The 16,719-nt window shown below is 39.0% G+C and overlaps 2 protein-coding genes across 2 annotated transcripts; one reads left to right on the top strand and one right to left on the bottom strand.

Annotated features, from left to right (window-relative positions):
- Positions 1-2,647: 2,647 nt before the first annotated feature.
- LOC149298698 (condensin-2 complex subunit H2-like) lies at positions 2,648-11,140 on the top strand. Its single transcript, XM_089487233.1, has 20 exons — positions 2,648-2,755; positions 3,838-3,939; positions 4,324-4,379; positions 4,598-4,679; positions 4,962-5,033; positions 5,291-5,370; positions 5,561-5,757; positions 5,905-5,994; positions 6,075-6,199; positions 6,904-6,975; positions 7,083-7,152; positions 7,243-7,353; positions 7,538-7,591; positions 7,849-7,919; positions 8,218-8,323; positions 8,607-8,681; positions 9,669-9,724; positions 10,050-10,151; positions 10,633-10,782; positions 11,000-11,140. The coding sequence occupies exons 1-20, from the start codon at positions 2,648-2,650 to the stop codon at positions 11,138-11,140; spliced, it is 1,920 nt and encodes a 639-aa protein (XP_089343359.1).
- A 2,534-nt stretch (positions 11,141-13,674) lies between these two features.
- On the bottom strand, positions 13,675-15,530 carry LOC149298697 (cytochrome c oxidase assembly factor SCO2-like). Its single transcript, XM_089487056.1, has 2 exons — positions 15,439-15,530; positions 13,675-14,374 (listed from the first exon to the last, which is right to left on the bottom strand). The coding sequence occupies exons 1-2, from the start codon at positions 15,528-15,530 to the stop codon at positions 13,675-13,677; spliced, it is 792 nt and encodes a 263-aa protein (XP_089343182.1).
- Between the last annotated feature and the right edge of the window lie 1,189 nt (positions 15,531-16,719).

Raw genomic sequence — 16,719 nt, 5'->3', positions numbered from 1 at the left:
GTTGAAGTGGCGCCACCTACATAACCTCTGGTGATAGATGCTTCTGGAAAATAAGTCACAGAGTGACAGCGCATACCTGTATCCTGCCTACCAAGCGAAGTGCATTTTAAAGCGATACCACTTTTTATTTTATCCCCATGTCTCCCACTATTATATATGAACTGGTACATATAAGTCAATAAAACAACTAAACTAAAGAAATAAACGTGTTGCGTGGCTGCAGTTCGCGTTGTTGGGCATTTAGATCTTCACATTATAGATACGGTTGAGTCTCTGTGAAGAATAACATAACGCCAGAGTCTCTGATGTAAATACACTCCCAATGTGTACGTCCCCTCTTGATGACATTTGCTTTCAGACGTAGTTGATTGGTCAACATTCGAAGCGGCCGAAGCTGGGTGACGTCACTGCGCCAGGCGGGAAAAACAAAAATGGCGTTCTGACTATCATTTCGAAAAAAAAGTAATTGAACCAAGAAATTCGAGACTGAGGTATTGACCTAAGGAAAAAGAAAGACATTTTGAACGGTGAAATTTTCTATATGTTTAGCTCTACACTCTCAGGAAGGTGAGTTCTTATAGTGAGTCGTTTTCTCTGTTTTGATTCAAGCCGGTGTTTATGGAGACAGTATATATATATATATATATATTGTGTGTGTGTAAAAGGGTGAAGCCGTATTAGTCCAGTAGACACGATGTCAAAAAATAGAGTATTGCAGAGTATGCGGTTATACCTTTTTTATTGGACTAACATAATATTAAAAAATGTTTTAAGTTGTAACCTCTATCATGTTGATTAGTATTGCTTCAGACCTGATGAAGGGAGGATAACTCTCGAAAGCTTGTCTTTTAAATATTATGTTAGTCCAATAAAAAAGGTATCACCGCATACTCTGCAATACTCTATTTTTTTACATTTTATATATATATATATATATATATATATATATATATATATATAAATATAAATGTTAGATCGGCAATCTGTTCCAGAGACTTTTGGGCTGATGCTTTGGGACGGGTTACAGAAGTTTTTATTATTTGATACTGCAACATGTATACACACGTAGTGTAGAAGGCAGTCTGTCTGTAGATTCATTGTTTTCATCCTCACTAGACTTCTGTGTAACTGAGTGATGTTTATCCACTCAATGGAGAGTTGTGGTCAGCTCCTTGACTATACTTTATGAAGCTTCTGCTGGCTTAGCCTCCTTACTTTTGAGCTCCTTACTCTTCTCCTTGCTGGAGGAACCTGGTAAAGTTGTCTTGTGGTGATTTAGTGAATTTTGAAGTGAAAGTTAAAACTACAACTCTCCTAAAAACATTCCCTTTAGTGGATAAGCCCCAGCTTTAACAAGACATTGTCTGCATGCGATCGTGACTTGGAATAATTTCACCTCGGGTAAGTAAATGTGATTTCTTTACAGGTCTGCCTTTTGGAAGTGTTTTAGTTTTTGTGGGTGTTCAGCGGCATTTCATTTCTGCGTTCACGTCCATATTATATGTGGTGCGTTCTGTAAAAATCATATTTCGGAAAGTTTTTGAAATTAAGACAAAGGTCATATTGGGCATACTGAATTTAACACTTTTGTAATTCCAGTGCAAACATCTTCAAGCCAGAACTCTTCTAGCATGTAAAAATATTTGCTTGTTCATACATTTTGCAGGGAACACTTAATTGTCTAGTGACACAAAAGCAGGCATTGATAGGTTGTTGTCATAGCAACGGAAAAAAAGCTTCTTAACGGCTCTGATGTTTTGTGTGATTAAACTTCCGAATAATAAAATGAGATTAATGCTTATTTACCTAGGAAGTGGGAAAAATCATCAGACACCAATATATAAGGAGGATTTGTATTCTAATCCATTCTCCTTTAGAAGGATAGTCTGTCCTTCGTATATGTCACCCACTTATTCAGAATCCTGCGCAGGGGTGTGGGGCTGGACTAAGGTGTCTCTATAAGGTGATCGAGTTTCTCTTCATCTCACGTGAAAGCTTGGTTATAAAGCGCCTTTTGATTGTTGACATCTGGATTAGGAAATCATCAGGTTGTGCCTTGACTCAATTCTGCTTCAGAATGTGTTTTCTAAATACTTGTGAAAGTTTCCCTCTCAGCCCATCTGTGATCTCTCCTACGTCTGAGCCATCTTTGTAACAATCACACTACGTTCGTACCTGCCGATTGTGTCTGCAGCTTTACCAGAACATAGTTCTATCCAAATATATTAAGTGGGGCATTACTAGGGTATTTCAGCTCCCTGTTTTAACTATGATTCTATATGATTTTATATGATTTATGAAAACCAAAACCCGATCGGTCATGGCTGCATCGAAGGGAGGAGCTGGCTCTGTGTACATTGGTGAGATAGGATTCAAGAAAGCACCCCCTCATAATGAATATTTAAACACCGTTAGTTTCGCTATTCAACTGTCCAGAAAACTGCTAGTTTAGTGAATACTAAATTTGTTTAGATTAGATAAAAGGAACTCTCATCTGTATCATATCAAACAATTGTAGGCTGCATTTCAAAGAATAACTTGATCTAAGAAGGATTTATTAAAGCTGTACAAGTTTGTCTTTGTTTTTTTTTGTTGTTTTTTTTGTAATCGCCATATTGTGGTTGTAATTTCAGGGGCAGCTACAAAAATGGAGGACGCAGAAACACGATTCACTCATCTCCTCCAACCCATTCGGGATCTAACCAAAAACTGGGAGGTGGATGTAGCAGCCCAACTTGGTGAATACTTAGAAGAGGTAGGTTTATTTCTGTATGTGGAATATAAGTATGCTCAACCAGGAGGAATTGGATTTTCTCTGTAGTTAGGTTGTATAACTGTGTTTTAAACCCATCAAAATGATGCATGGTATCTCAATTTTTATGTGGGAAAGCGGCATGTGGAAGGTTGAAATAATGATTAGCCATGCGCTGTACGCGATTGTGTACATGTTGGAAGACAGGCAGACAAAACTTGGGACCGCAAAACAAAGAGAATACAGCGCAAAGCCAGCAAATACCGTAAAAAGGAAAAAAAACAAAACACCTGTGTAAGGCATAAATATTGTGAATTCTGTCACCCCGAGGGACCTGAATGTGTGTGCTTTTTTATGCTCCCTCTAGATCAGGCATATCCAAAGTCCGGCCCGAGGGCCAATTGCGGCCCGCGTTCCGGACTTATAAGGCCCCATCAAATCAAAGGCAGAGTGATTTAACACCTGTTTAGATTTGTCATCCAAGTCACAAAATGAAAAGTATGCCGTTTTCAATAAACTTTGCATTTAATTTTAATGGTTCAAAGAATGTCAGGCAAAATGGTCGGCCCTCGCACATGTTCACTTCATCAAATCTGGCACTCTTCGAAAAAAGTTTGGACATGCCTGCTCTAGATTGTAAGCTCATTTGAGCAGGACCCTCCATGCTTTTTGTGTGTGCATATTTACAGGTTCAACACAGGTGCCTCATATATGGTTTCCAGAGAAGGATTTAATTTGCATGAGTCTTGTTGGGTTAAAATGTGATGGAGTCCCACTGATTCAGCTTTTTGGTATGCAACCTGGGAATCTGAAAGTCTTCTGCTTATTTTTTTTGCTGTGCAAATCTTGAAACCAGCTTGCTTTAGAATTATCCTAATTTTACTCGAAAAGGCAGAAATAAGATTGAATGTGGGTACTAGCCTGTTGAACATTGCAAATCTAATATGTCTTATGTTAATATATGAAATGTAAATTATTATTATCGTGGTTCATATAGCTGCATAAACCTTTTTTGTGTGTGTGCCAGTGCTTTTTTAATGGTGTGTTCTTTAATGGTTTCTCCTCCATTTGTCTTTCTTTTTCAGTTGGACCAAATCTGCATTTCTTTTGATGGCGGTAAAACCACAATGAATTTTGCAGAGGCAGCTCTTCTTATCCAGGGATCTGCTTGTATCTACAGTAAAAAAGTGAGTTTGTGACACTGGGCAACCTTTAGCAAGAAAGACTCTTTGTTGCTTTTTCTTATACCAAATGAAAAAATAACTTAGAGATATTACAGTGTTTTCTTTTGGGGGCGGGATCTATATGCTGTGGCCTGAACACACATTGTTCACTTACCTGTGGTGGAAACTGCCCTGCAGCTGCCCTTCTCGGTGAGCTGGCAATTCTTTCCACCCATTAGCTGCTTGACACCACAAACACTTAAAAAGACACGTAGCTATCATATGCATTAAAGTGCGTGTGATGGCCGGAGAGTCCCTTTAAATAGAGATCAATAATATGAAAGTGTTATTATTTTTAACCATTTTCATTGTGAAAGAAGCTTGTAATACACCTTGTTCTCTTGGCAGGTAGAATACCTGTATTCTCTGGTGTACCAAGCGTTGGATTTCATCTCCAATAAAAAGTATGTACCTTTTATTGTCTACTTACCAACCGTGTTTTCACTGGTGTTGGATGCTTTAGTACTGCTTACTTGTTTGCTAGCATATGCTTTGAAGTATAATATACTAATTATTCTTGTGGATTGGCATATCATGAATCTATCTAAGGAGATATTTTTTTGTGCGTGTAATGGAATGAATTGGTTTGCTTCATTATGATTCTCTGAAACACCTTTCTTAGGAAAGACCATCAACCAACATCTGTGGGTGCAGATGGTGTAGACAAGGATGCAACGTTTGCGCATCGCAACAATGAGGATGAAGTAAGAAATATATGCTTTTTTTTTTACAAATTTGAAATAATAAGCCATGCTACAAGCAGAAATAATCGTGATTCTGGAGACTATGCTATTGGTAACTATGAAGAAAATCCCTGTAACCAACCATTCCTGATATTTCTCTCTTGGTTGTATGTTTGCACATTTCTTACTTTTGCTGCATCAAGTAGTTATTGGCAAATTGTTATCTTTTTGTTGTACTAAAACATCTGTTTAACATAAAATAATCCAGCTAATAATAACAATGATCTTTGTCTTCTCTTGTAGTTTCTGAGCCTTGATGATATAAGTGATCCCAAGAAAACAAATGTAGACATGAAGAAGGACCAAAATCCAAATGTAGGAGCTAAATTGGTGTTCTATCTTTAGCCTTCCAGGTCACATTTTATAGCTAGTGTTTGTCTTTGCTTCCTTATTATACATAGATTCACCAATACATCTGGACAAAGCTCTTTTCTAAATGCATAGAACAGATCTCTATTATGTCCTCGATAGAATATCATTGCATACATTTTATCAAATTCATATATAAAAACAGTGATTTACGACGTAGGTGGTGATTTGCTTTGTTCTCTTACCTCATTTAATTCTCAAAGTTTGTGAACATTGTCCCTTTAACTCCAATGGCACTGGTCCCTCCCGAAGAGGTGGAAAAGAAAAATAACCCTTTATGCAGGTATGCTTATTTATCTGACATTGATTATGTTATTGAATCTTCTAGTCTTCATCTGCGTTCTTCACATGCATATATTTTCATGACTGCGAGAATAATTTTATAGGTTTGTTTTAAAACTATACATTACACACACCTCTTGTTCTTTCTCCAAAATTGGATTTGCATTCCATCTATTGCTTCATCTCTCTAGCCGTAAAGGGGAGGTTCTTGCAAGTAGGAAGGACTTCCGTATGAACACTTGCACTCCTCATGTAAGCGGTGCCTTCATGGTAGAGCTGGCCAGAATGTCACCTACGCATTTCATGCAAAGATTGCACCAGGAGGAGATCAGCCAAAATCCAGGTATGGTAGAAGGAAAAGCAAGTTCTCCACAGGGTGAGCAGGAGAGCTGTGACTTTTTCTGGGCTGTTTATTAATTCATATGCTGCATGCTCTGGGACATATCAGATATTTAATAGAAAACTTGCTAATTTTAATCTCCATTACCATCCATGCTTTAGTTTTCTACTACATGTTTATGTCTTTGTTTTCTAGTCATGCAGGATAAAAAAATGGAAAATATAGAGTCGGATAACGGGGAGTGTGCTGCTCCTGTGCCTGTATTGAATTTCAGTGACAATGGAGGTGAGAAATGGAAGACTGGATATGAAGTCAAAGTGGTTGTCGGGCAATGTCAGAATATAATTCTATTCTTCCTGATGTAGCCCCCGTAATGGATAATGGAGATGATGGTGGATTTATTCCACTTGATGAACCTCATGAAGCAGACGATCCTGGTGGAGTAGTAGATGCAGAAATGGAGCCTGTAGAGCACATTGAGAGGAGGAAGGTATGAATGGTACAGCTACCAATACCTCTAGTGATTAAGCAGTGTAAAAATGGTGGTAGACACAAGTGTGTGTGTGTGTGTATATATATATATATATATATATATATAATATAATATACTCTCATCCACACATCCAAATCTTCTGCACTAAGCTCTAAATTTTTTTATTTTTATTTTGAGTCGTAAAGCCCTGATGCCCAAGTCGACACACACTGACAGTATTTCCTATTGTTTGTAAATGAGTTTATTAGTTTGCAGCGAACAACGTACCCAGGACATTTGAGAGAGGTCCTTGGTTGGTCTACATACTAATTAACGTGTTTACCAACAATAAAAAGTCCTGTAAGTGCGTGTCTACGTGGACATATACTGTATATATAATACGAGTGAAGTTTTTGTTTTTTTATTTAACTTTAGTGATAGTAAAGGGTGAATTCATTAACTATTTACTAGTTGACTTGTGGGAATAAATTACAAGTATACAGGTAGCAGGATCAGCGTCCTTTTCTTCTGGTTTTCAGAAAGATTAGTGTTTACTAAATTGTGATAATTCATTCAATATGCTGCAGCAGATCATGATAGAAATCTCTCTAGTATGTTCATGTTTATCTTGCCTGTTTTTTGTCACCAAAATAACTGGATGATTGACTTTGATTATTCTTGGCACATATGACATCTTGGTAACTTATATACGTGTCATGTAGATGCAATCGGAAGGGAGAGGCTACGTCTTACGAGACAAGGCAGGTCAGCAGAATTTACCTCCAATTGTTCAGGTATAAAATTCTCGCCGCCGTGCAATCTTTGTACTGTTCTTTTTTCCAATGTTACACGTGTGCTATCTCTTGGTTGATTATATTTGTCTTCTCTCTGCTTTCTGTAGAATGAGGTCTCTGATCCTTGGCAAAGCCTAGATCCTTTTGAGTCCTGTGAGGAGAAACCCTTTAAGAAAGGTAAGTTATTCAAAGCTTCTTCCCTCCCTCTGGAAAAATACCAATGTATCCTCCCTGAAATTCTCTTCTGTATCTTCTGGTTTATGCTAGGTAAACATTACACAATTCCTCGAGGTGTGGTAGAAGATCTGCCCTCCAACAAGAGGAAGAGACGGCTACCTTGCAAGCTACAGGATTTCATGAAGTGGTTTTCCTCTACACGTAAGTGTCATGTCTCCAAACAGGTACAATGCCGGGCTGTCTGAGCTATCTACCAATAAATGAGCAAAGTTGTAAAAGGTATTTCATTTTAAAAAGTTTTAGAAAATCATTTGTGTGATTTCTCCATGAACATATGTAAGATTGACTTGATGTTTCACAACCAACTCTTTGGTCCTTTACACAGATTGGGATGGTTCAGAAGCTGTAAAGTCTAGGAGGAAAGGTCCCACATTTGCTGGTAAGAGGGTGTAGCTACATGGTCAATTAAATGTATTATTTACAAATGTTATTGCTCCCACCCCCACCATGGTATCGGAAGAACAACTTCTGAGGATGTTTCAGACATTAACCACAGGGTGTAATGCAGTATTAATGACTCGTGGAATTTGTTTGACTTTGCTAGAGAATTTATGTTGTAGCTGATCTGGGACTACTTCATATATAGAATGTTCTAAGTCCGTAACCATCGTATGCTCCATTTTATGCATTCTACAGATATGGAAGTCTTGTACTGGAAGCACATTAAAGAGCGTCTTGTGATGCAGAGGCAGTTCCAGAGAAAAATGGTAATCGAGCTTGTCGCAAAGTAGTGGGGTACATTGTCCACAGGTCAATAATATATCTACCAACCCGTACTGCCATATGCACAAAAAAACCCTGACTGACCACTTGTCCCAGTTACTTTATTATGTATTTATGTAATTTAATTTACTCCTGACCATGACAATCTAGTTTGAAATTCTGTGTCTACCTGCTGATAGCACTGACTCCCCTGATCTCACACTGTGCTCTAACCACCCCCAAATTGTACAATAAAATGCGAATTTATGACCTCTTACACCTAAATCTATTTTACCCCTAAAGGGGCCACAGTTTGCCAAGGTGGTTGAGATTGTCAATGAAGAAGAGCAAGTTAATCCACTGGAACAACCACGTGAAGATGACTATTTGGACCATGAGGACCATGCTGGTGAGGGTTCTTAGCTTTTCATGAGGTTACCTTGTTGTGCCATCTGAATCTATTTTTCAAAGCTAAGAGAAGACCAAGAACTGATTAAGGTCTGAGTCTTTACATAAAAGAAATGGGCAGACCAAATGGGCTATTTTTGGGACCACTGTAAGCCTCAGTAACGTTTTTTTGAGGGCTGCTATTTCATAATGTTTGGTTTTCATCTTTACAGGACAGTGAATCCATCTTGTTTTTCATCAAAAAGATAAAAAAAGAACTAAATTTTCTACCCTTATTTATGTAGATGACCTATCTGACCTTGAAGATCTGGGAGCAGAGATGCCAGCCTGTCTCCGTGATGAACCTGGTCTTAACTTGGGTAATTCCTTTGAGCTGTTCTTTCTGGTTTTGGTTAAACAAAATTAAAATGTACATTGAAAATACCGTATTGGCTCGAATATAGGCCACACCCTTAAAGTTTGGTGCTATTTTAAAGAAAAAAATATTTTTTAAGAAAAAATACACATTAGTGGAATGGTAAAACAGTATTTTGTCTAATGAATGAACAGGGATACATGTATTTTAACATTTTTGGTATCTATCAGTTTGTCAGTACTGAGGTATGCCACTCTGCCCCAGATATGCTTTATGCCCACAAAAATTGGCCACCTGACCCCTAGATATGCTTTATGCCCCCTAGAATTGCCACCCCCCCCCCCGACTTACCAATGCACCCCCAGACTCCCTGTTGTCTAGTGGGGCCGGCGGACGTCTGTGCGATGCGCGCAAACAACCTTTGGTGCCGGCACTTCAGCGACAGACGTCCCGGATGAAGTGCTGGCAGCGGAGGTTGTCTACGCGCATCGCCGCAGCTGGTGAACGTCTGCGCGATACGGGTAGGCAACCTCCGCTGCCGGCACTTCTATGGAGGAGAACCGGAAGGTTATGTCACGACGGTGCTCCACCATAGGCGGAAGTTCCGGCAGCAGAGATCATCACGCAGATGTCCATGGCTGCTGTTGAGAAGGATACAGGTCCCCTTACCTGCAGCAGGGCTAAATGAAAATTGAACGAAAACAACCGCCTGGCATCCCTGCGCAAAACCCTAGGCTGCACCTCCACTTTAAAGACCTAAATTGGTGGGGGGGGGAGTGCGGCCTATATTCAGGCCAATACGGTAAATGATCTTTATGTGATTCACTACTAGTTATTTCAGCTCTTATGGCACAGATTATTTTAAATCCATGTAATCAATTGATATGTATAGGTTTAAATAATGCTCATCCAGACTGTCAGTAAAGCAACAAAATTGAGAATAAGGGGTATAAAATATAATCTGTTTACACATTTCAACTTGTTGTTTCAGAACCTCCTGGCCTTCAAGACCAGATGACGTATGAGGAACTAGTGAGAAGGAATGTGGTAAGCAACTGTATTTTATATATATCTTGTCAGTGATACATATGTAGTGCTTTGGTACAAGCTATGTATTGGATGATCCCTTATCGATTTTCATCTTGTTGTTAAAATCCATCATATTTAATCTGTGATCTGCTTTGTCAAAAGCCAACCAGAAAAATATGCAGCACAAATGTCACAATGTGAAAAAAAAAAGCAGAATTGGAGGGCCAAATGACTCTTCTCTGTCAGTGAACTCTTTGTGTATAGTTACAGTATAAATATATTTGTCAGGTTGCTTTGCAGACCAAAGTCTACCATAACTGATTATTGTATTTGTTATCCTCAGGAATTGTTTATATCAAACTCTCAGAAATATGCTCAGGAGACTGTACTTTCCTTACGTGTGCGTGAATGGGAGGATAAAATGGGGCCGCAGCTGCAAGAACAGGTGAGAAAATCCTTTTGTTCAGGGGAGGATTTAAATTAATATCATTTATATTTCGCTTTTTATTTTTTTTTTTGCACATGACAATGTTCATTTTATTGGCTTGCTTCTTATTCCTTCCTGATATTTTCACAGTTGTAAAACTACAGTAGGCTGTTTGTCCCAAGACAGGAACATTTTCCAATTGATAACTGGGTACCACATGCTTAAGAAATGTTGGTCTGTAGTTGGTCAACTGACCTAGCGGTATCCTCCTGCAGGAGCAGCTTAATTTGCTTTGCGTGATAAATAATTACACTATTCAGATTTAATGAAAGTCACCTCAATGGTTTGAGAGGTTATGCAGAGGAAGCTTGCAGAGGTTGTCTCTTCGTTCGTAATGCATACTGATGTCAGCTGCAACAAGATTTGTGTATTAGACAGAACTCTGCCTATAGTGTATGTATAGCTTCATAACTTGCATGTTTTTGGGTTTTTTTGGCAGGAAGAACGGGGAGCTTTTGATATTCATGACTATGGTGACCGCCTGGTGTCGCAGTTCCATCAAGTGGGGGAGTGGCGTACTTTTGCTAGCCTGATGGCAGATAAACAACCATATGAAGTGTGCAGATATATGCTGGCATCACTACAGCTAGTAAGTATCGAGAGCATCACTTTCCCTGCTCCAATCAACTTTTATAAATATTGGGGAGAATTTGGTGTACTCCCAATGCTTGCATATTAAAATCACCTTAAGATGATTCATAGCACTCTGACAGAGAAATATATACATGACTTCTTTCTTTCAAGTGTCTTTAAGGAGAAAATCCCAGTTCTTTGTTATGTATGTTCCTCATTATGTTTAATTCTAGGCTAATGACTATACAGTGGAGGTATCTCAGAAATCTGGGCTGCATGAAGGATTGGATACAATGGCTCTACGACTTCTTAGCCAGCAAAAAGCACACGAGCGATTCAAGACCTACACTGCACCATCCATCTCCCAGCAGTAACACATGTGAAAATTCCACTGTGCTTTAATGTATTCTCAGTACTTTCAGTGATGCTGTGACATGAACCATCCATGCTTTAATTTATACTGGATGCATAGTTGCATGTGACATTTATTGCTGTTGGTCCATCAATACCTGAAAGAAAATGCTGTGGCAATGAAATGATAAATGTACTGGTGCTTGCCCTTAGTAACAGTTTGTCACAAGTGCTGGTACATTATGGTTTTATAAGATCTTGCTTTTCTGTACATATTTTAAACAATATTCTGTACAGCTTTTCTTGTAAGTCTGCTTTTATATCTATAAATACCTTTTTGTATAAATGTAAGAAGTATGTAACTGCAGTGTGTGCTCTGAAGTTCTTTACAATTTATAAAGATCACGTATCCTGTTTTCTTGGTATAGACCACTGGATTGTACTTTGGGAACATAATTAATGGTTTTGAAAACTAGCTGGTGAAAGTTTGCAATCATTGTCTTAAGTGGTTCAATTAAAAAAAGGCAACCTTTCTTCCAATGCTTTGAAATGAGGTTTGTCTAATTCTTAAGAGCCCCAAAAAACTACAATTCTGAAGCATACATTTCTGGTATGCTGTGTAACAAAAAATATATACATATATATTTTATACTTTTAACAGCAGGTAGCACATTCTCAGAAATTTAAGGTAAGGAGCTTTTAGCCTTGTAAACGGTGACAGACGGCGTTATCCTTCAGTGAACTGCCAAGTAATTTTATATTCTATGAATAATTATCACAAAGATGTTTTAATCTCTAAGGACAGCTGGAATGTATGACTATATAATGCTTTTCTTCCTCATACTTTTAGAATGGTCACAGTGCCTCTCTTCGTGGGTCGTGGAACCCTTGATCATGTTCCTGTTTCACTGGGCAGTAAAGGATGCAGGCATCCACCGTCCCTTGCATTGTTGGGTGCGTGGTGGCTGTTTTCAGGATGTTAGTGTGGATGGAGAGCAGGGCTTAGCCTGAATTGCACCAGCACAATTGTTTATAAGAAAGGAAACAGAAGCCTTAATTCAATATCTAAAATTGCTGCTTAAACCCAAGTTACTTTAAAAGCAATAGAAAATGGCTTCTAAACCATTCAGATGCATGGGGAATGAGCTTTAATAGTTTAACCTGTAATCCATAAAACACATCTAAGAAAACATACTGTAGAAAGCGGAGATAAATAACCTGCAAGTACGTGGAAAGGAACAAGTGTACTGGTGACAATTTAACACTTTCACTGCCAGCAGATGCTATGCAGCAAACTGCACTACTCTTATGCTATGTTATATGCCGCCTGAATGAGGGGTTATACGATCTTTATTACTAAACCACATTCACAGTCTGATGGCTTTTGGTGAATCATTTTTACTTTCAATATTTCTGATGTTTCTTTAACATGACTATATTGGTTAGATAACAGTCTTAAGTAGACATCAAAACAAATGTAAAGCTACTGAGACCACTGGCTGTGTACCGCATTGTGTATGATGGACTTCTGCCACAACAACCTGTGCTGGAATCAATCTGAAGTTTTCTTTTGATTTTATTAAGCACCCAGGACAACCAGTATTACAGATCAATATTCTTTAACTCCTTAAGGACAATGGGCAGGCTCTAAACCCATTGAAAACAATGCATTATGTGGTCTTGTTCCCTTCTAAAGAATAGATCCTTAAGGTCTCACAAATGTATGATTTAACATTTTTCCACATTGCCTTTGACTTAAAACTGCCAACCAAAACAAGGGTGAGAGTCTGAAACATGCTTTAAGGTTGTAATGCATCTGTAATGGTCTTTTTAATAAAGGAGGAGTTTGGTAAACTATTATGAATTTTCCTGCACGATTAGCTGCGGCTAATACATAGGTAACGGGGAATATCTTACAGCGCTTCTTACCGACTCTGCAATGTATTATGCGGTGCCTACTTGGCCTTTACAGGACAAACTTATTAGGGTTTGCCCTTCACAATGCATGTTGGTATCAGGGAACTGTAATGTTAAACTCCAGTCCTGCAAACTCCCTCTTTAGTGAGACACTAACAGATATTAAGACTGAGTATTAGTTGTCAGCTTTCAGCCTATTACCGTCTTACTCCATGAAGAGAAGGAAAGAAAAATCAAAGTGCCACAGGTTTCCCTACCTTACCTTCAAGCCTAGGGCAGCAGGTCCTGTGTTACATTACTGGGGACAGACTGCCCTACTGGCATGCCGATTGGAGAGAACTCCCTTGCAGCCAACCCATTTTAACTACAGATGTCTGAGCCTAGCTGGCAAAGCCTCTGTAGTGACTTTTACGTATACCACATGCATCTGGGCCAGGAAAAAATGTATTACATTGACAATAGTTGTTTTACTAGTGCGCATACTAACAGGCATGTTAATGCATATTGTAAAACAACACAATCAATTTATTTTGTTGATGAGAAAATATTGGTAGGATTTCACTACAAACATTTCCTGTATTCCATGTCAGACATATATGGCTAGGTAGATCCACCCCATTTGTTAAGTTTGAGTCTAGTCTCAGCTAAATACTGAAGTATATGTCAGCATGTGGCGCTTTACACTGTCTGCTATTTCTTGTTGTGTCTTGCCACGGTTGTAGTAATCTGTGAACAATCCATCAGGGTTCAACAGGTATATGATGATTGTATGATCCACAATATAATCATTGTCCTCATCAGCTGGTCCTGCGCTGTAATAAACACGATATGCCTGTGCAACGTCTTTTATCTGCTCAGGAGTCCCTGTGAGCCCTAAAATACGTGGGTGAAATTCACTTAAATACTTTGCAAGGGTTGTGACCGTGTCTCGCTCTGGATCAACGGAAATAAACACAGGCAAAACAGGTGGAAGACTGGGGTCCTTATCTAGAAGGGACACTGCAGAGCTTAGCTTTTCTAGCTCGTCTGGACATATATCAGGACAGTGTGTAAAACCAAAATACAGTAGTACCCAGTTTCCTCTAAAGTCCTTTTTGGAGCATGGTCGGCCCATGTGGTTTACCAGATTGAAGTCACCCTGTCCTACAGCCAGTGTCTGAAGTTGCTGAATACGCTGCAGCTTCTGTTGCTTCTGCTTCTCAAATCGTAGATAGAGCCATACTCCCAAAGCACCTCCGCCAATAACGCAGCTCACCGCTAGCCTGGCACGCAGAGAGACAGCAGGCCGTGCGGAGCCGGACTTTTGGGCCACGTTTAATTGAGACGATGTGTTGATAGTTCTGCTAAGACGACCAGAAATTGGACATCTGAACATAGGACTGAGAGAAATTATTGATCTGAGCGGTAGTAAAGTAGAATGGGACCAATGACGTACACACAGTCCTGCAAGCATTCTATAGGAATAAAAACAAAGATTATTTTAATGCAACACTTTGAAATCGCATACAGGACAGGGTCAGACAATGGGGAGGTTGGCAAATAATGTGCTGCATGTGTTTGCTCTTTAAGTAAATCAATTCCCATCTGCATATTACAATGAAAGACGGCGGTGTGTTTATATTTCAGATTACCATTTTATGGCTTTAATTATTAGTGCTAAAGACAGGAAGTGTTTAATTTATATTTATAATGCAATTACCTGCAAAATATAGATTAAAGCATAGTTCATATCTAATTTTTTTTTTTCAGTTGATACTTGGATTTGTCTAAAGTAAACCCACCTTCTGGAAGCAGATTTCCAGGTCAGATCTGCAACAATAGGTAATGTGCAAACACCTTGCTATGATGACTCCCAGCCGTCCTAAATTGTTTCTTGGTGGAAGAAAATAAAAATATAGCAGAGAATTTATAGATCCTGTCATGCAAGGGGATATGTTTATAGGTAGTTTAGATTTTAAAGAAATTTCACACAAAAAAAGTTCAAATATGCATATATTCCAAAATACTCTAAACTAGGAGTGTTAGCAAAAGAATCCATAATATTAGCACGTTTATAAAATAAATCACCAGTATCCCTATTATGGGCATTGATCAAAATAGCACTCATAATAACATTTATTAAAAAAAAGTCTGTAGTGGTCTATATAATTTTAAGTAGAAATTATTAAACCAGTACTTTAAGTACTTCATTCAACTACACATCCTTCCCACGTCAATCCGAATGTCAATGACACTGTTTCTCCAAGAGGTGAACTATGTGTGAAAACTTCTATTGGGCTCTCCTGGCTCCTTCTCTGAAATGTGTGCCTGACGAGAAACAACGTTTTGCCAAAGACATACAGGAAATAATTAATATGCGCTATAAACATTACCGGAACAAATTATTATCCCTAGTTTACCTCACGCGTAGTCCCGGTCTACAAACTCCCCGCACGCCCACGAATTCTTCCGGGTACCAAACCGAGGCTTGGATTGAGGGCGGGGAAGTGACGTCATTCCGTCGGCTAAGGCTGACGTAGAAGGCGCACGCTGTGTACGTAGGTGCAACTTCTGCTCAAGGTTTCATACATAGATGCTTAATCCATGATCCTGAGTTTTTTCCCATCCCCACGGGCTAGATTGTATTTAGGGATACTTATGAAGAAGTATCACTTGTTGTGGCTCTATAGCATACATATATTGTTTTATTTGCCCAATTAAAGTGGTAACCTTTAATCATTCTAGACTAAAACAATAGGCACTGTCCCATCTTATCGTTGTAAATAAGCAAAGGATTGCCCATCATGACCAGGGGTATTTCAGACCGGCACTTTTTATTAAGTTATACCACAGGATGACGCTGCTGGCACACACTGTATATATTTTTTCAGGACATGTCTTTTGAAACCATATTTTGCAATATTTAGTTGCACTAAAATGTATAGAAAGAATTCTGCTAAGGAGGTTGTGCATAAGGTTGTTAAAAACAGTTTATGTTGCCCCAAGTACCACGTCCAGGCCAAAACCCTCCCTAAACATATACCCCCACCATAATTTTAGCATGAGAGCATTACATGGGAGCTGCTGTGGAGGTCTGACTATGCTATTTTGTTCTAAATGTAGAGAGGATGTTATAATATTTTTTTGTCTCTTTTTGCAACGCAGAATCGCTTTGAGGTCTTTAGAGCCTCTCTTGTAACTAGAGGGTACTTGTACCACTTGGCCAATCTGGATGCTGGAGAGTCAGAGACTCGGAGCTAGGTGTATCAGGGGCAGCGCTGTGCATCCCTCTGCTTTGCCGAGTTCTACCTTTGTCCCCAAAAAGTGGGGCAGTTGGGAGGCATGAGATACACCTTATGATGTCGTAACTGTCATAGTTTTTCCCCCAAAAAATGATTTAGCACAAGTTATATGAAAGCGCACAAAGAATCACCAAAATGTATTAAGCTGCACATCCAGATTGCAGAAATACCCCACACGATCTGGCCAGCCAGCCCTTTATGAACAATTTTGGACCAGCCCAGAGAGGCAGGGGTGCAGTGGGGTCATGTATTGTAGTAGAAACAAGGTAAAATCTGGTAAAGGCATGCATATGTTTTTGTGTGAGCATGAATGTGTATATGTAAGTGTATGTGAGCATTGCTGTATTTGTGTGTTCAAGGGCTGGGGGGTAGATCTATGTGAGGCAGCTCCTCTGTGGTGGACT

This window comes from Sceloporus occidentalis, unplaced genomic scaffold (genome assembly GCF_023333645.1).
Source record: "Sceloporus occidentalis isolate IW3139 unplaced genomic scaffold, rSceOcc1.0.p SCAF_31, whole genome shotgun sequence".
Taxonomy (NCBI): domain Eukaryota; kingdom Metazoa; phylum Chordata; class Lepidosauria; order Squamata; family Phrynosomatidae; genus Sceloporus; species Sceloporus occidentalis.
This window is presented reverse-complemented; position numbering and strand designations above follow the sequence as displayed.

Bases quoted from the DNA above. Each gene is read 5' to 3' on its own strand.
- LOC149298697 (XM_089487056.1), bottom strand. From the start codon at position 15,530: ATGACGTCACTTCCCCGCCCTCAATCCAAGCCTCGGTTTGGTACCCGG. The intron at 14,375-15,438 runs GTGAGGTAAACT...TCGTCTTAGCAG, and splicing joins TTTGTAGACCGGGACTACGC to AACTATCAACACATCGTCTC.
- LOC149298698 (XM_089487233.1), top strand. From the start codon at position 2,648: ATGGAGGACGCAGAAACACGATTCACTCATCTCCTCCAACCCATTCGG. The intron at 5,034-5,290 runs GTAGGAGCTAAA...TAATTCTCAAAG, and splicing joins AGAAGGACCAAAATCCAAAT to TTTGTGAACATTGTCCCTTT. The intron at 8,682-9,668 runs GTAATTCCTTTG...TTGTTGTTTCAG, and splicing joins TGAACCTGGTCTTAACTTGG to AACCTCCTGGCCTTCAAGAC.